Genomic DNA, 20,418 nt, shown 5'->3' on the forward strand with positions numbered 1-20,418 from the left:
TTTGGTCTGAGAAAGACACACCAGAGAATTTTGTTTCCCCTAATTGGTAGAAGACCATGGACATTATGAAGATAGAGAGATCACATTGATAAACCTTTTAGTCAGGTAATAGAACGGGTTAGAATACAATAATAAAAAAGATTAGTGATAGATCAAAGGGAAAAAAAAGGGTGAAGAGTCAGAAAATTAATCTTATTTTGTTTCCTTTGGTAGAAGCTGTTTACTTCAGCAGTTAGTACCTGTTCCCTAGTTTTGGGAAGAAGCCATTCACTTCTGCAGTCATCGGTTTCTGGGGAATTTATAAAACTCCTCAATTTGAGGTCTTCCAATTGAACGGATTTTCAGGGTCATGAGAAACTGATGTGTCTTTTTTAGTCAGGAATCATGACTCCAAGGTTCAGCACCTTGAGGTTTTATTGTTGTATCAGTTAACAGTCTTTGCCAAGGGTCTCTTCACTGAGACTCCAGGACAATTTTCTCTGCTGTCTTTTCCAGAAGACTAAATCTCCAGATTTCAGATTATGCAATGGGTGTTTTGGAAATGCAGCTCGAACTTGTTGATGATAAAGCTGGAGGTATTCACATGAATGTTTTGTGTTATTTAGTCATATGAACCTGTAATAGTGTAAAATCTAGGTGTAGAAGTAAGATTTTTCAAATGAATGGAGTAGCCTATTACTAGCTCATAAGAAGGTTACCTATGGGTCCCAGAATAGATCTCATTGTTTGCAGAGGAGCATTTTTTAGGGGGTGGTTATCTTTGAAAAATCCTGGAGAATAAGATACATGTGAGAAGATTAGAATTGGGAAAATATCTCAAAATTCAAAAAAGAAGTTTTAACCAGGAAGTCACAAATAATTAGCTTGATATCAATCTTTTCTGTGTTTCTATAATGGATACACTGGATGAGGATTTGTGATTATTTATCAAATAAAGTAGTGACTGCTGGCCAAGGAGACAATAAAACAAAGTGAAAAGGAGGATGTATGTTTGGAGTCAGGATTCATGCTGGAACTGAGTTCAAATCATGTATTTTGTTAGTCACAGCTTTTTCACAATAACAGTCTGGAACAGTGGCTCTCAAATTTTAGCATGCATTTGAATTACCTGGAGGACTTGTTAAAACACAAAGTTCTGATTCAGCACATCTAAGGTGGGGCCTGAGAATGTGTATGTGTAACAAGTTCCCAAGTAATGCTCCTGCTAGTCTGGGGACCACACTTTAAGAATCACTGGTTTAGAAAAATTTTGTTAGAATGTAGAATTAGAGTTTCAGCTTTCCCATAGCTATCTGAAAAATTTTTTGGAAGGTGTTTTGGTATAGTTGGCCTTAATTCTAGTGGAAAATGTACACAGTCCTAGACAATTTGTATGTCATAAATTAATCTCTCGTATTCCAGAGAGAGAGAGAAATTTTACTGCTCTTTCCCCATCAGTTTACTTCTGCCATATTCACAAATTCTGAAATTCTGCCAGAGGAAAACCAGGATTATGAAGGACCTGGAAATTAGGCAATGTAAAAATGATTTCCTACGAAGTTGCGAAGAGTTAGTTATAAAAAACATTTTGAAGTTTCTCCTATGAAGGAGGGATTAGGCAAAGGGTTACAAGCTCAGATGTGTCAGGGGCCAGGCAGGTAATATAAATGAATCAAGAGTAGGGGGCTTCCCTGGTGGCGCAGTGGTTGAGAGTCGGCCTGCCAATGCAGGGAACACGGGTTTGAGCCCTGGTCTGGGAAGATCCCACATGCCGCGTAGCAACTAGGCCCGTGAGCCACAATTACTGAGCCTGCGCGTCTGGAGACTGTGCTCCGCAACAAGAGAGGCCGCGATAGTGAGAGGTCCGCGCACCGCGATGAAGAGTGACCCCCGCTTGCCGCAACTAGAGAAAGCCCTCGCACAGAAATGAAGACCCAACACAGCCATAAATAATAAAATAAATAAATAAATAGCATTCCCTTTAAAAAAAAAAAAAAAGAGTAGGGACTGTCGCTAACCAGAGAGTAAATGCATCTTCTAAAATGAGTGGCTACTACTTAGAAAAAATTAACTGTTGCTATGTGGGTATGTAGGCCCATTACTGCTAGATTAAAAGGAAGTGGAAATCTTGAGTTGCTTGAAAAATAGCCCAATTTAAAAATATTGCTAACTGAATAAAAATATTTAAAATCCATTATATGGGACAAGCAATATACATCTGCAGTCTCAGTTTGGCCCTTGGTCCTATAGCTTGCCACCTTGGGTTAGATTTACTCAGTAGTAAAAACAGAAGGGAGACATAGGATGGAGACTATAGCTAAATGTTAAAATAAAAACTAGTGCTGTAATTGGAGTGGCTTTAGAGTCAAATGCATCTGGGTCCAAGCCTTGACTCCATCATTTACTATCAGTGTGACCTTGAGCAAATTACTTAATGTCTTTCAGCTTTAGTTTGCTCATCTGCAAACTGGGTGTAATAATAATGCCCCTATCATGGAGCTGTAGTCAGGATTAATAGTTAATGCATGTAAAATCTTAGCACATATTAAGCATATATTAATCATTCAACAAACGTTAGCTTTGAAAAGTTAGAAATGGAAGATGCAGAATAAAGACTTATCTGCCCATTAACTTTCTCTCTGAAATCAACTGAGTAAAACAAGGAAAAAGACAAAAGAAGGGGGAAAATTTCATCTGTTTTAATTAAAAAGGGAACACTTAAAATACAAAAATATACCAAGAAGAGCTAATTAGTGCATTTGAAATTGGATCAGGGTAAGGGAGGATGCCAGGAAAACATAACTGCATTACAGAGTTTGGGCAGAGTCAACAAGGCATAGATTTATCCATAAGGGCCAGTGATTGGCTGCTCTTTTGGAACTAATTAAGAATAAGAGTCTTTCTAGTCTACTTGGCATCACAATGTAGCAGAAGAGGCAGGGTTGAATGAGGAAATTTTAAACACTATCTCTGAAACAATGCTGCCTGTGGAGGAGAATCTGAGCACGGCAAGCAACTCTAAAGCTATTTACCTTTTTTAACCAACAAGAAGGGAAGGGCAAATCAACTTGCAATTTAACAGACACAAAATATGTACTATCCATGGCTTTACTGTGAGAACAAACAAGCCTTCCTGGCGTAGAACATTCTTCTGAAGCTTTTCCCACACTTTCTTCTCAAAAATAGCTTGACTAAGAAGAAATCACCTAATTTAAGGAGAAATATTTAAAAAGGAATCAAGACAGGCTTTATATAAAACACTACAATCTGAAAGTGAAATTAAGAAAATTATTTCATTCTTAATAGCATAAAAATACTTAGTTAAATATTTAACCAAGGAGGTAGAAGGCGTGTACACTGAAAACTACAAAACATTGCTGAACGGAATTAAAGTTTTCAATAAGTGTAAAGACATCTTGTGTTCATGGATTGGAAGACTTAATATTGTTAAGATGGCAATACTACTCAAAATGGTTGACAAACTCAATGAAATCTCTATCTAGAAATGAAAAAGTGGATCCTAAAATTCATATGGAATTGTAAGGAACCCAAAATGACCAAAATAATCTTGAAAAGAAAAATGAATTTGGAAGACTCACACTATCAGATTTCAACCCTTATTACAAAGCCAGAGTAATCAAAACAGTGGGGTAATGGCATAAGAATAAACATGTAGGTCAATGGGATAGAATTGAGAGTCCAGACATTAGGCCATACATCTATAGTTAATTGATTTTCAGCAAAGGTACCAGGACCTTTCAATGAGGGAAACAATAGTCTCTTTGACAAATGATGCTGGGACAACTAGATATATGTATACAAAAGAATGAAGTCAGATCCTTACCTCATACCACATATAAAAATTAACTCAAAATAAATCAAAGACCTAAATGGAAAAGCTAAAACTATAACACTCTTAGAAGAAAACATAGGAGTAAATCTTCATAATTTTGGATTTGGCAATGGATTCTTAGAAGTGACACCAAAAGCACAAGAAAAAAAGAAAAAATAGATACATTGGACTTCTTCAAAATTAAAATTTTTTGTTTCAAAGGACACCATCAATAATGAAAAGACAACCTACAAAATGGGAGAAGTATTTGCAAGTCATATATCTGATATGGGATTTGTATCTAGAGTGTATAAAGAGCTCTTAGAACTCAACAATGAAAAGACAAATAATCCAATTAAAATTGGGCAAAGGATCTGAATAGACATTTCTATAAAGAAGATATACAAATGGCCAATAAGCACATGAAATGATGCCCATCAAGTTTAGTCATCAGGGAAATGCATATCAAAACCACAAGGTAACACTTCATACCTACTAGGATGGCAATAATAAAAAAGACAGACAATAACTGGTATTGGTGAAGGTGTGGCGAAATTGGAACTCCTATACATTACTCGAGGGAATATAAAATAGTGCACGTTTAAGAACCTCATCTTCAATTTGTAATAAAAGTTTATAACTTGTTTTTTTTTTTAACTCAATTGTGATAATGTGATTTATAATAGAAATATATAGTTGGTTTTCATCTCCATTTCTGGCATAAAGCTCCTAAATCCCTTGGAATTTCCTAAGTGATGAGAGTGATAATGATGCCTTTTGTTATGTTAATAAGGTGACTTTCAAACTCCACCTAAGAAAGGGAGCTAGTTGCCAGGGGAACCAGCCACTTGATTAGAGGGTTGGAACTTTCAGTTCCACCTCCCCTTAACCCCCGGGGAGGGGAGAGGGGCTGGAGATTGAACCAATCGCCAATGGCCAATGATTTAATCAACCATGCCTATGTAATGAAGCCACCATAAAACCCCAAAAGGATGGGGTTCAGAGAGCTTCCAGTTTGGTGACAGGTGTAGATGTGGAGAGAATGGTGTGCACCACACCCCTTCCCTCATACTGCACTCTATGCATCTCTTCCATCTGGCCGTTCCTGAGTTATATCCTTTTATAATAAACTGGTATCTAGTAAATTAAATGTTTCCTGAGTCCTGTTGAAACCACACAACTCAGATTGGACTTGAACCCACGGGCTGGGACTCGAATCTGGCCAGAACCCAGATTGGGACTTTAACCCACTGTCTTTTTTTTTTTTTTTTTAACATCTTTATTGGAGTATAATTGGTTTACAATGGTGTGTTCGTTTCTGCTTTATAACAAAGTGAATCAGTTATACATATACATATGTTCCCATATCTCTTCCCTCTTGCATCTCCCTCCCTCCCACCCTGCTTATCCCACCCCTCTAGGTGGTCACAAAGCACAGAGCTGATCTCCCTGTGCTATGCGGTTGCTTCCCACTAGCTATCTATTTTATGTTTGGTAGTGTATATATGTCCATGCCACTCTCTTAACCCACTGTCTTTTAATTGAGATTGCACACTTGGTCTCAGAACTTAATGAAGCTCAGGTTCTTTATGTCTTGTTGTGGAAAGAATTCAGTGAGAGATAAAGGGATAGGTAAGAAGTGGATTTATTTAGAGAGAAATACAGTCCACAGACAAAGTGTGGGCCATCTCAGAAGGTGAGAGGCCCCAAAATATGGGGTGGTTAGTTTTTATGGGCTGGGTAATTTCATAGGCTAATGAGTAGGAGAATTATTCCAACTATTTTGGAGAAGGGGTAGAGATTTCCAGGAATTGGGCCACCACCCAATTTTGACCTTTTATGGTAGGCCTCGTAGCTGTCATGATGCTGGTGGGCATGTCATTTAGCATGCTAATGTATTACAATGAGCGTATAATGAGGCTCCAGGTCTACTGGAAGTAGAGTCTTCTGCTGTCTTGGACCTAGTTGGTCTAGCCAGTTTTATGTCGTATCCAACAGCTATGTCATTCTTTTAAAGGTTGTGCCCTGCCCCCTTCCCTCCTGTTTCACTGTGACCTCCTCTAGCCAATTAATGAAACCCAAGGAAGGTGGGGGTCATGGGAACGTCTGATTTATAGCCAGTTAAAAGTACAAGTAACAACCTGGACACGTGACTGACATCTGAAGTGATGGGGGTGGGGTAAGCAATCTTGTAGGACTGAAGCCTGTGGAATCTGACACTGTCTCCTGTGTTGGCTCCAATTTGGACCTTTCTTTTCCTTCCAGCTCCCAAACACACACTGGAACTGGTGGTCAGAATACCTATTTTAGACCTTTATGTATCAATACTTATATGGAGGATGGAAATTGGTTGCTTAGGAGGCACGAGTGGGAAGGAGAATCTACATCCTTTTATACTTTTGGGATTTTGAACCACATGAATATTACCTACATTTTTAAACTATGGATTTTCATTTTATCTCTTTTTCTACTCCTAGCTCTTGCATGTAGGTGAGAATGGAGTTGGTCATAAATGGACAGGTAAAGGAAGCAGAAAAACAGAAATCTCAGATGGTACATAAACAAATGAAGGCCTGAATAATAGTGGTATGGTTTTTTAAAAAATGAGGTAGAATTGTATATTTCTCTGACATAAGATAAGTCTAGAGGGTAGGCATTCCAGGAATGGTATGATAATTATGAAATCAGAGACCTCCCCAAACTCCATCTAGGTCTCTGTTTCACCATCTCTAGGCTGTGGACCTTATCCATGTTGCCCAAAATGGCTGCTAGAGCTCCAGCCATCACATCCACACTGATGCTGATTTTAAAAACTTTTGATGTTTAATGTTATGATATGGACAATGGAAGAAGTTATTTATTTTTATTGCTTTCCTTCCAATTTAGTTCATACATGTTCAAATTTTAATGAATAGTATTGAAAACTTAATATATAATTGTAATTTGCTTGATTGTACAGAATAATGAGAAGATAAGATATAAACATCATGTCAGACAATATGAAAAAGTGGAACTTCATGTTATTTTATGGGACATAGTATGATATTGCCTTATCTACAGAAGAGGCTAAAATCATTCATTTCATTCATGGGAGGAATCATTTTCTCTTCTTTTTCAGTGTAAATAAAAAAGCCTTGTGTCTCTGTGGAATCACCATCTGTAGCTGGTTTCCCATGATGAAGGAGTCTGCCTCACTCCAGAATGAGACAGATGAGTACCAGAATTGGGAGGAAACAGTGAGATGCGGATGCTCTCTGCGGGGGTGCTGGTGCTAAATGAGTTTAGTTGTTAGACGTTCACTTTCTTGTTAATGTGGCAATTACTCTATTTAGACAGATGTAATTGCACATAGAAATGCAAATAAAGTGAGGAATGTTAACAAATAAGCAATGACAATTGTGCTAAATGTTTTTGGTCTTAGTCCAGGAGGTATCTAAACTGACTAATTCCCCGTTAAGAGAGACCACAAATGTCCCCAGAAAAGACTTCACTCAAAAATTTATCCACTACTGAATATATACATATAATATACATTATATATTTTAATCAACATCTACACTCTTGAAAACATTTATGAAGGGCTTATCTGCAGCAACTGTGGAAACAGAAGCAAATTAAGGTATGATTCTAGTCTCTTCCCTCACTCCCAATCCCCTCCCATGCTCCCATCCTAAGATAGGTTGTCAAACTGGTTTGAAAAGAAAATCATTAGCAAGTTTAAAAATTGCCTTTCATGGGCTTCCCTGGTGGCGCAGTGGTTGAGAGTCCGCCTGCTAATGCAGGGGACACGGATTCGAGCCCTGGTCTGGGAAGATCCCACATGCCGCGGAGCAACTGGGCCCGTGAGCCACAATTACTGAGCCTGCGCGTCTGGAGCCTGTGCTCCGCAACAAGAGAGGCCGCGATAGTGAGAGGCCCGCGCACCGCGATGAAGAGTGACCCCCGCTCGCCGCAACTGGAGAAAACCCTCGCACAGAAACGAAGACCCAACATAGCCAAAAATAAAAATAAATAAATAAATAAATTTATTAAAAAAAAAAAAATTGCCTTTCATTAGTTTCACCACCTGGACATTGACAAACATATACAGGATTTGTGCATACAAATATTCATTCCAATATAAATAATGTACTTACAGGTAAGAATTATAATGATGCTTATATGGGAGAAATGGCAGTGCGAAGAGGGAAGAGAATAGAAATTGATACCATGAAGAGCTGGGTTCAAAAACTGCCTTTTACTAATTGAGTGATCTTGGGAAATTTCCCTAACTTTTCCAGTCTTCATTTTTCTTACTGAAAATTAAAATAGTCATATACATTTCATAGGACTGTTATGAAAATAAATGCATTAATAAAACTATATGTGTAGTTTGTATATATAATTAAAATAAATATGTTAAAATTAAATTAATTTACTTAAATAATTAAATATATTAAATATAAAATCTTGCTCTTTAATTAGTAGATATTCAATAAATGAAGTGTTTACCAGAGTTTACTGTGTGAAATGTTGTTGAATACACGGAAGATTGTGGTGAGGAGGTTATAATAATTTCTTCTTCTCAATATCTTACTGAAGTTAGCAAGGGTTCTTGAAAACTAGGCTAGAAATAACAAGCAAGGTTGTGATGTGGACAGATCTCCTGACTGTGGCTGGGCTGTGGAGTCTGGTTATGGTCAAGAAATCTGAGTTCTAGCCTGCCACCCACTAGATGTGTGATTTTGATAGATTGTCTTTATCTTTTTGCTCTCAGTATCTTTGTTTATAAAACCAGGAAGTTGTATTAGATATCCTCTATGGGGGCTTCCCTGGTGGCGCAGTGGTTGAGAATCTGCCTGCCAATGCAGGGGACACGGGTTCGAGCCCTGGTCTGGGAAGATCCCACATGCCGCGGAGCAACTAGGCCCGTGAGCCACAACTACTGAGCCTGCGCGTCTGGAGCCCGTGCTCCGCAACGAGAGAGGCCACGATAGTGAGAGGTCCGCGCACCGCGATGAAGAGTGGCCCCCGCTTGCCGCAACTAGAGAAAGCCCTCGCACAGAAACGAAGACCCAACACAGCCAAAAATAAATAAATAAACAAATAAATTTATAAAAAAAAAAAGAAAGAAAGAAAAAAAATATTAGGGAAGAAACGAATTTCTCCTGACCTGGGAGACTATTTAAAAAAGACAGAAAAGGAAATGAATAAAGCAACCATCTTAGGATGAGGAAAATAAATATTTCACTCTATGGAAGTGTGTTTTAAATAATCACTCATCTGAATGAAGAACATCTTTTGTTAATCAGAAGGCTTTCCAGGAAGGTGGTTATTTCCTCTGTATAGACTTCATATCCCTATGGAAATTGAATAAGGAAGAGGAATTTGAACAAAAGCAAAGGGCAAAAACTCTCTTCAGGATGTGAGAAGCTATGAAGACCGTCTCAGAGGCTGCTTGGGGATATGATTTTCCATCAGTTCCCATGTTGCCCACTAGGTGGTGGTGGTGCACGTAAAAACTCTACTGTATAAACCATGAATTGCCATAAACCTTGTTTACTCTTCTTTTTCAAACAAAATCCCAAGACAATCTGTATAAAAGCCTCAGGTAGAAGTATGAAGCCCTCAATAATAACAGAGGGGACAGTCTCAGGCTATAAGATGAGGATAGGTACCATCCAAAAGAGATCATCTCCAAATGCAATTTTTGGTCTTCCTTGACCCAGTTTCTTTTGGTTACAGAAAAATACAAGGGAGATTTTCTTTCCATACTTATTCCAGAGATCACCTTGGATGAAAGGAGTCAAATTTTGATGAATATCATAATTTACATCGTAATTTTTGTGCCTTAAAAAAACCCATTGCTCATCTACCACAATTACTATGATTTCATGATCATTATTTTTAACATGTTATCATATCATTATAGCACATGTGATAAGTTCAGCATACCTTTTGTGTGAATCCATCACTTCAGTTTGAATGATGAAGCAGTCTCCCAACCATTGTGAGACTCCTTCTGACAACTCTAATGAAGGAAGAGAGCTCTTAAATGATTAATTCGTTCTTAAATGCACAGCTGTGGTGACCTCTGAAAGGATACATTCCTTTTTAAGACTACCTTCTCAAAACAAAGTCATTATTATGTAGCCTCAGAACTGTAGTCACTCCTCTTCAGTTCACAGATTCTGGCTGATGATGTCATGACACAGAAGAAAATGCAAAACAGGCAGCCTTAAATCAGCTTCCTGGTGAGCGTCACACTTGTGGCTGAGGCCTGAGACCAGCTGCGTTTTGGCCATGGCTTTGCAGAGCGTTCTGGAAGCCCTGTGGCTGGAGCTCCTCCTCAGCTCTCTCTGGAAGGGTGAGTAGGCTCCTTCATCATCTGGTCTTGGAAAAGTGTATGCCCTTGTTTTAAAACTTGGACTCATTAAAAAAATGAAACAGCCAAATTCATTAATACCCACTGTACCTAAGGGGCAATCAATAAACCAAATAGCAGTGTAAAAGTCACAACGTTCTTTTTTTATTTCCTGTAGTTGCAGAGAGCAAGGACCGAGTATTGCAGCCTTCCACTGTGGTCTCTTCGGAGGGTGCTCTGGCAGAAATCTCCTGTAATCACTCTATATCCAATGCTTACGACTTCTTCTGGTACCTTCACTTCCCAGGATGTGCACCAAGACTCCTTGTTAAGGGCTCAAGGCCTTCTCAGCAGGGACGGTACAACATGACATATGAGCGGTTCTCTTCATCACTGCTTATCCTCCAGGCGCAGACGGCAGATGCAGCCATTTACTACTGTGCTCTGGGGGACACAGAGGCAGGGAATCCATGAAGAGCTGAACAGAAACAAGGAGAGATCACAGCCTTTGCAGGAGGTGGAAAAAAGATGAGCAATAACGGTTCACCCCACCACCCCCAATTCAGCATTCTCCAAGCTTTTCCATTTGGCACTATCAGAAAAAACATTTGAGTCCAGACACACTATATATTAGTAAAGGTACATAGGGAAATATGTTTTTAAGGAGTGTTTCAATAATGGTCTGTAAATCCATGTTTTAAATAGTTTTTTTTTTTAAATTAAATTTATTTATTTATTTATTTATGGCTGTGTTGGGTCTTCGTTTCTGTGCGAGGGCTTTCTCTAGTTGCGGCAAGTGGGGGCCACTCTTCATCGCGGTGCGCGGGCCTCTCACTATCTCGGCCTCTCTTGTTGCGGAGAACAGGCTCCAGACGCGCAGCCTCAGCAATTGTGGCTCACGGGCCTAGTCGCTCCGCGGCATGTGGGATCTTCCCAGACCAGGGCTCGAACCCGTGTCCCCTGCATTGGCAGGCAGATTCTCAACCACTGCGCCACCAGGGAAGCCCCTAAATAGTTTTCTTGATAATTGAAACACTTTTGATCCATTTCTTTTGAAATCTGATTGGATTATTTTTGCTTTCCCTCATAAAATGGCTGATGATGAACTTGTGATAGGAGGAAGAGTCATGTCCACTCTGCCATTTTCTTCTTGCTTTCTGTGTTTGCATTTTAAATATTATCTGCCAGCTTCGCTCTCTTTGCAGGAATCTTTTCAAGACGTGTATCCATTTTATAAAGGGTACTTTAGTTAACATTGGATAATATAGTAAGCTGAAAGGGAATGAATGAGTGAGTGGCTACTGCCAACAGCCCTGAGTTTGGAAGCTCAATCCTTCCCTCAGGATATTTTACTTATTATAATCTAATATACAGGCCCCGTGAGGATGTCAGTGTCAATTGGTATATGAAATATTAGTAAAACTCAATCTCCTTCCAAATTTTTAAGCTAAAAAAAATACAACTGGAAGTTGTAATATATTCTTCCCAGATCCTCGTTACTTTGTCTTTTTACCCAGACCTGTCCCTCCCACTTTAGAAACCAAGGTCCTAGGATAGATTAGTGATTCCCAAACTTTTTAAAATCAGGAGTCTCTGGAGTTTTGTTCAGAAAAATAGATTTTTTCCTACATTCTAGATTAACTGAATCAGAGTTTTCAGGAGTGGGGTCCAGAAGTCTGTATTTTCCATAAATGTCTCCCTGGTGATTCTGTTGCTCAGTCAAATTTGATGTGGGAATCCCAGACTCTGGACTCCACATCTTGAGGCTTTAGCCACTATTCTTTGCTTTTAGTAACATCCAAACGTCTCCATTGTATACACATATAAATTGGTATATGTTTGTACAACTTCTTTAGGCATATTCTATTTTGGATTATTGCTTGTTTAACAGTGTATTAGTCTTATCTTTTTTTTTAAAAAATTTATTTATTTATTTATTTATTTTTGGCTGCATTGGGTCTTCGTTGCTGCGCGCAGGCTTTCTCTAGTTGTGGCGAGCGGGGGCTACTCTTCGTCGCGGTGCGCGGGCTTCTCACTGCAGTGGCCTCTCTTGTTGCAGAGCACGGGCTCTAGGTGAGCGGGCTTCAGTAGTTGTGGCTCGTGGGCTCTAGAGCGCAGGCTCAGTAGTTGTGGCACACGGGCTCCAGAGCGCAGGCCCAGTAGCTGTGGTGCACGGGCTTAGTTGCTCCGCGGCATGTGGGATCTTCCTGGACCAGGGCTCGAACCCATGTCCTCTGCACCGGCAGGCGGATTCTTAACCACTGTGCCACCAGGGAAGCCCAGGTCTTCTCTTTTAACCAAATGAAATATTTGAAAAGACGAGTCATGTGTGCATTTTCTTCATGAGTTCTGCATGGTGCCGTGTGTATTGTTGTTGCTCCATAGACAGTGAATAAGCATGTGGCCCCCTCATTGTTTTGGCAAGCAAGAAAAGAGACAGAAAATTCCTTTTGTTCGTAGAGGAAGTTCTTGTCAGTTCACTGAGGAGTGTGTGTGTGTGTGTGTGTGTGTGTGTGTGTGTGATGTATTGAAAACCCTACCTTTTACATTGGTGTTTTGATTCTACTGTTTAAACTGTCAATGACTAGTCTTCCTACCAGATTTTTTCCAGCTCATATGTAGAATACTAAAGACATTATTACCCAAAGGGGAAGTGGAAGAAGAATGAAATAAAAGAAGGGGAAAATGCAGTTGATGAGAGAGGAATTACAAAGAAGAGAGCTCAGTGATAGCTCAGTCTTAAAGGCATCATGAAGCTTTCAGTCCGATGGTGACTTGTGAAACATTTACAGGAGAGTAAAATTCCATGTATTCCCAAATCCTGGGAGTTTGCATCTATATAGAGATTTCCATATTCTTTTTTGGAGGTTTACTTCCCATTAAAAACAAAACAAAATAAAAAATTCCTGGTTGAAAAAGCTGTTCTAAGACTCCTGAGACTAAACATGGAGAGCAGGGCTGGAGAGTTACCTAAGAGTCCAATGCAGTTAGCATGAAGCTGTCCAAGGTCTCTCTGGATCGGTCTGCTCTGTCTGCTGCTCTGTCTTTACCATTTGCATTGATGGTAAAGTTTTCTTGGGGGCAGTAGCTCAGCCAGTTCTTCAAATGTCTGAGGACCTCTTAGAGGCAATTATCTAGGGACCGCTTTGGTTAGGTGGCACATACAAGTGAGGTCAGCATTTGGTATACACTCAGTAATAAGATGACCTCTAAAGTTCTACTTGGCACATTCAAGTCTATGATTGTATAATTTTATTAGGATAATGGAATTACTTTCCAATATTATAAGGTTTTTTAAAAAAGTAAATGATCAAAATTGAAATTCTCAGTGTGATTTAGTGGAAAGAATGCTTCTGAAGTCAGAAAAGTATGGGTTAAAATCTTTGTTCTATTTCTTTAGGGGTGACTTGAGTAAATTACCTAATATTCCTGAACTCCAGTGTCCTCATCTCTAAAATATTAGAAGAAATAAAAAGTCAAGAAACGTAATGGGCTTAACATTGTGCTCACAGTAGGCATTTGATGACTAATATCATTAATCTCATAAATCAAAGCACATAAGCAGAACAGCTATTGAGTCTATTTTGTTCAATTCTGAAAGCTCAACTGACGCTCTAGGAATCCTTTGGGTGTGTGGCCTCTTACAGGTTTAATTCATTGTAGCTCTTGGAATTAATTATTAAATGGTTGAACATAAACAGAATCTGAGTCACTTGCACTATCTAAGCATAGTTCTGCATGCTGTGTGTTCTACATCTGTAGAGGATAGAAGTAGTAGAGATTGGGCAATTACCAGGAAAATTTAATTACAGCACTAAAGTCTATATTGGACTCTTGTTTTAATTTGACTTTTTTGTCTTTCTACATCAATCAAAATGCTGTATAGATATGCCCATACATACATTTAGGATATACCCACATTTTGCCTGATTGATAGGGCAGCCATAAACCCCAGTGTCAGGGGGCTGGATATTCTTTGTCCCTCTCCAGGTCTACTCTCTATCCTGCTCTGTGCCCAGGAGGCTGACTTCTATGCACTTGTCTGTTTTGCTTCTGGTTGGGTTTGGCCCAGTGGGAGGCATTGGCAGGAGAGAGTGGTCAGCATATTTATATTCTTAGATCTTTTCTTTTTTGTGCTGAAATCCACAGGTCCTGTTGATCTACCTCAGTTACAGGTCTCCCAGGCTAGGGTAATTTCTTCCTCCTCTGTCCCTTCAAGTCTAGGTGCAGTGAAGTCTTCTGACTGTTGCTGGCCTCAGGGTGCCTTACCTTCTCTTGTAGGTTTCCCCTAATCCTGCCCATGTATTTAAAAATATTCCTTTCATTAAGCTTTTCCCAATCATCCTCTGGAGATGATTGCCGGTAACACTTAAGCTCTAGGCAGAGACAGAAGAAATATATTCTATGTTCCCATTCATCACAGGTCTCTTTGGGGTTGAAGATTAGTATTTAAAGATAACTCACATATGCCAAAGAAAGGCATTATCATAGGGTAAAGGTTTTAACTATTAAAGTATGAGAACCTTAGCAAAACTTTCAGAAATAGCTACCTTCCACATTTTTTTTGATTCAAAGCAAAGAGATTTTCTATCCTCTTTCCAAAATGTGTGGTTTATTTGGACATTATTTAAAGGAAAAATAAGGAAAATCAGAGAAACAACTTCTTTGTATTCATACTTATTTGTTTCCTTTACATTCACATCTGTTGAATAATCAGTCTGCTGCAGTTGTGGCATTTTTTAGTATAAAACTTTAGCCTGTCTTCCTCTTAAAATGAACCCATTGCCATCATCATAATACCTCAAGCTTAGTTAAACATCAATTTTTTCTTTTAATAAATTTATTTATTTATTTATTTTTGGCTGCGTTGGGTCTTCGTTGCTGCGCGCGGGCTTTCTCTAGTTGTGGCGAGTGGGGGCCACTCTTTGTTGCGTTGCGTGGGCTTCTCATTGCGGGTTTCTCTTGTTGCGGAGCACGGGCTCTAGGCGCACGGGCTTCAGCAGTTGTGGCTCGCGGGCTCTAGAGCACAGGCTCAGTAGTTGTGGCACAGAGGCTTAACTGCTCCGTGGCATGTAGGATCTTCCCAGACCAGGGCTCGAATCTGTGTCCCCTGCATCGGCAGGCAGACTCTCAAACACTGCGCCACCAGGGAAGTCCCTAACCATGAATTTTTACTCAATGTGCACTTCATCTGAAGTCTGTTTTTAAGTAGCCTCTCTATGTGGAAAATCTCTATCTTTGCAAACTTTCACAGAGGTTTTTAAAATTTTTTTAATTTTTTTTTAATTTTAAAATCTACTGTTTAATAGGACAAATATACCAGGAGGTGTTTATACCACCACCACCCCTTTTTTTTTCTCTCTCTAAAAATGTTTAAAGAGAAGGTTCAAGTTCTTTTTGTATGACTATTTAACTAGATATCATCATGGGGAGGGATCCCAACAGACCCAACCAAGAGAAAAACCTGACTTATCTTGTGGTCAAAGAGGTTTATTCAGAAGTCAGCTCTAAATTATTTCTGAAGAGACAAATAAGCTCATTCTTATCATTTGTCTTCTCTTGCCTTACTCTTTTCCCCTATTTTGCCTTTTTCTTACCTCTCATTTTTCTTTTTCTTTCTTTCTTCATCCAGCGCTATGCTTTCCCTTCTTTTTTTCTATTTATTTCCCCATCCTATTAAAATATTCTATTTCCCTTCTTTCTGCCTGTATATTATCTTGAGAGACCATAAATCATTTAAGACTTGATCCACCCAGCATGCATTTTTTTTCCACTTTGGTTCACAAACCCGTTTCTTCTCCTTGAGCACCAATGGAAAATGTAGACATCCAGAGGACTGGGTCCTGCGATAAGACCTGGAAGCCCTGACTACTCTACAGTAAAGTCACCTGGTTCTGTGTGGGCTTTAGGGGGTGCTGCAGTGTGAGGTTTGCCCTGGGTGTAAGAAGTGCAGCAGTATTGCTTTCCATAGAGCTTTGAGTAGCCTGACCAAGAGCTTGCTCTACAGAGAGATGGTACAGGTGCCAGGAAGCACCAGGGCCATTTGTAAAATGCTGTGCTCTTTGAGAACACAGTCTCTGTGGTGGGGCCATATCTCCAGCAAAGTTGGACTGGAAAGGAGCCCCCATCCAGCCCAGCCTCTGCACGTATCTCAACACTTGTGATTCTCTTTACACTCAGTGAGTGATATTCCCTTCCCATTTTCCACTTGTATTACCCACTTACATTCTTTTTCAGCAGTTTCTCTGATGCGTTATGGATTAATTTATAGGTGGGCTGAGAGCTCAGTCGATGACTCAGTGAGAAGATCAGGTCACTGTCACGGAAGGGGATCCAGTGACTGTGAAGTGCACTTATTCAGTTTCAGGGAACACATCTTTTTTGATATGTCCAACATCGCAATCAAGGTCTCCAGTTCCTTCTGAAATACATCACAGGGGACAGCCTGGTTAAAGGCAACTATGGTTTCGAGGCTGAATTTAATAAGGGCCAAACCTCTTCCCACCTGAAGAATCCATCTGTTCTAGGGAGTGACTCTGCCTTGTACTTCTGTGCTGTGAGAGACACAGTGGAAGGGGCTGCAGGGAAAACTGAATACAAACCCCTGAGCACAGAAAAACCATTTTCCTGAAGCCTTAATGTCCCTCCACCAGCGGGTGTTGTGGTTCCTGGGTTTGTCACTCATTATAACTCAATTACAATGTAAAGCCACAGAATTAGTTCATTTGACAAGTATTTATTGAAATGAATCCTTGTGTGCCAGGTACTGTGCTAAGCACTGATCATAAGGAGGTGAAAGAAACTATCCTTGATCTCTAGGTGTCAGGTGTGATCCCAAACATTTGTGAACCCATTTGATTCTCACAACTCTTATCATGAGCTTCACTTTACAGATGAAGGAACTAAGGCTCAGAGAATTTAAGTATCTCACTCAAGTCACAAAACTATTAAACAGTAAACTGAAACCCAGGCAGTCTGCCTCTCAGGTGTGTAGTCTAACCACTCCACTTCTCCATCAGCCTATAGGCTCCTCAAGGAGTGAGACTGCTTTCAGCGATGGTATAGCCCTAACTCCCAAAATGGTCCCTGTCAAAAAAAGTGTTGGTTGTAGGAATGAACAGTAAACTAGTAACTCAAAACAGTTTGGTAAGTGCTAAGACAGAGAACTGCACAAAATGCTACGTGAGATAAGGAAGTAGAGATAAATTAGCTGTGAAGGAAGGAGAGAGAGACAGCAAGTGAGTGCATAATGGGAGGAGAATTCAAATCAGGTAGGATTTAAACATGTCGTTTAAACAACTAGGCTGATTACAGCTCCTATGCTACATCCTCTTATGTACATCCTTGAGAGGGACTGGACTCGATGCCTCTCTCTCTCTCTCTCTTTCTCTCAATTTAGAAGATACTGGGAAGGGCTCTCATTGATTCAATGCAAGTCAGTTGCTCTTTCCTGGACAACCCTTGGTGGTGGTGGGGGGGTATGGGCTGCTAGGATTCGCCCAGCTTTGCTCTACATTTGACCAATTAATTAGTGGTGCCTGGGGGCTGATTCTGAAAGAAGTTAGCAGCTCCATTTTGAACCATATGATTCAAAGGAGTATATCTCAAAAGAAATTAATTTTTATGTAGGGACTTAACATTTGTTTATTTTTTCCAAATGGATAGACAATAGTAGGAACATTACTTATTGAAAACTTCACTCTTGCTCCATAGATTTGGAATACTACATTTATAGTATACTAAATTCCCATATATACCCTGATCTATTTTTGAATTCTATTCTTGATAGAGACACCTTAGCCCACATGACTACAATCCCTGCAAATAGCCATTCCTTGACTACCCCTTGGGCCTAGGGTTGTGTATACACTGGTGGAATATCTGCAGCTGGGAAGATGGTCCTTGGAGGAGGCACATGCAGGCCTTAAAAGTGGATCTGGGGACATGTGTGCGGGGAATCCCGGGATCCTGGGTACCCAGAGTATGGTCTAGAAGAGGTATCTCCTTGGCACTGTGGACTTCTCATAGGGAGTGGTATGGGAGCAGCTAGAGGATGGCCAGGGTAGAGCCTTTTAAAATTCAGGATCAGGGCAAGGACATTGCATGCTCAGGTCTATATTTTCCGCATTTTTTGAGGTGGCTGGGAGGGAGCAACTAAGTTTCCTTAGAAGTTCTGTTTTGTCATTTGGTCCTGGTAATTGGCCTGTTTTACCTTGAGGAGGAAAGCTAGGTAACTTTTAGGCAAAACTAGAAATTCAATAGAGTTTTTCTTCATAATATTCATTTTTTTATCCTCTCTTTTATCTCACTTTAAGAACTCTGTGGAAAGAGGACTAAATTGAGAAGTAGGAAGTATAAATTATATTTTCCGATTCTTCTTAGTAACTATGTGACATTGGATCAGCCATTTATACTCTGTATGCCACGTCTCCTAATTCATAAAATTGAGATAACTGGAAGGATTGTTGTACATATAAAAATATGTCTTAGACCCCAAATAAAGGTGGGTGTTGAGGGAGGCATAGCAATCCGGTACTTAGGTCACTGCTATAGACTGAATGCTTGTGTCCTGCCAGAATTCATATGTTGAAACCTAATCCCCAGGGTGATGGTATTAGGAGGTGGGGCCTGTGGGAAATGTTTAGGTCATGAGAGTGAAGGTCTTATGAATAGGATAAGTTTCTTTATAAAAGGGACCCCAGAGAGCTTCCTTGCCCCTTCCTCTATATGACAGAGCATCAGGAAGACGGTGGTCTATGAACCAGGAAGTGGGTCTTCACCAGACACCCAATCTGCTGGCCCCTTGATCTCGGACTTCCTAACCCTCAGAATTGTAAGAAGTAAATGTTTGTTGTTTAAGCCACCAGTCTATGGTATTTTTGTTATAACAGCCCATGGACTAAGACATCACCAACACTATGGAACTCCTATATTTGCCCTGAACTGCTAATATTTGGGCTGTAACATGAGAAGAAAATACACTTCTACCTTGTTTAAGTTACTTTACTTTGGCCTTCATCACATCATTTGGACCTATATTCTAATACCATCTTCTATACTGGGAAACCTGCTTTTAGGAAAGGAGCTAATATTATCCTATCGAATTACATTGTGGTTAAATTTCATTCAAGCAACATTTTTTTTTTGTTGTTACTTGTGAAATCACAGTTTTTGTCCCTGAAATATAATTTTAAGTATTTTAGAGAAGGTAGGGGTGGAGAAACATTTTTGGGGACAGAAAATTATCCCGGTTTTCCTGAGAACGGTAGATGTAGACAGCCACCTGCTGCATCCATGTGAGAACTTGCCCTGGCCTGGATGCTAGGGGGACATCTCTCTCCAAGAGGAACCACCCTCCACGGAGCCACCTTGTGCTCCATTCAGTCCTCCCTCCTCTGATCTTTTTCTGATTGTATGAGTTTCACTGGGTTGAGTTTCACTGGGTTCTCTGCAAGAATCCAGAAACGCTTAAAATTAAGTGGTGCAAGGCTTAGCTCTTCATCTTCTCCCCTTCCCCAAACAAAAGAAACAAACAAGACAAACTCACTCTTTGTTGTTTTTTGTTTTCTGTATCAAACAATGGAACCACCATCTACCCAAGTGCTATCCACCTGTGTTTCCATACTTACTTCCAGGTCTGTCCAAATGCTGTCCCCTCAGCCTCTTCCTACTTGACCCAGTCTTTACTAGGTTCATCCCTCTTCTTCCCTTACATTTTAGTTCAGGTGTCACTCCAGCTGGGAAGTGTTCCTGGAACCTCACAACCAAAGCAGTTTCACTACTTGTATGTTCCTATAATACTGTACTTTCCCTATCACAGCAGTTATGAAGACTATCACTGCCTTAAAAATTTTCTTCCTTCTGATGAGACCATTCTCATAATCGAATGTCCAGTGTCTAGCTCAGTGCCTGACCCAAGTAGGGACTCTACAAATGTTGTTTGATTGAGTAAATTAATACTTACCAAGAGTCTTAAAATATTCTTACTCTTTAATCCAGGAAATCCCCTTTGTAGAAGCTAGTCTAAAGAAATAATTGAAAGTTTAGACAGAGATTTATGACAAAGGAGTTCATATAGTATTCTTTCTAAAAATCCAAAAATTTAATACTAGGGAAATTGGTAAATAAATTATAGTACATCTCTATCATGGAATATTTTGAGGAATATTTTCAATTAGAATCAAAATTCTATGTATACTTATTAACAGGCAAAGATATTTGGGAAATAACATTAAAAAAATCCAGGGTACCCAAATGTGTGTGT

At 39.7% G+C, this 20,418-nt stretch overlaps 1 gene segment (V, D, J or C); it reads left to right on the forward strand.

Annotated features, from left to right (window-relative positions):
• Positions 1 to 10,090: 10,090 nt before the first annotated feature.
• Positions 10,091 to 10,723, forward strand: LOC133084271 (T cell receptor alpha variable 2-like). The segment is given in 2 exon segments: positions 10,091 to 10,157; positions 10,333 to 10,723. Coding segments are annotated over 2 exon segments (360 nt in total).
• Positions 10,724 to 20,418: the final 9,695 nt, after the last annotated feature.

This window comes from Eubalaena glacialis, chromosome 2 (genome assembly GCF_028564815.1).
Source record: "Eubalaena glacialis isolate mEubGla1 chromosome 2, mEubGla1.1.hap2.+ XY, whole genome shotgun sequence".
Taxonomy (NCBI): Eukaryota; Metazoa; Chordata; class Mammalia; order Artiodactyla; family Balaenidae; genus Eubalaena; species Eubalaena glacialis.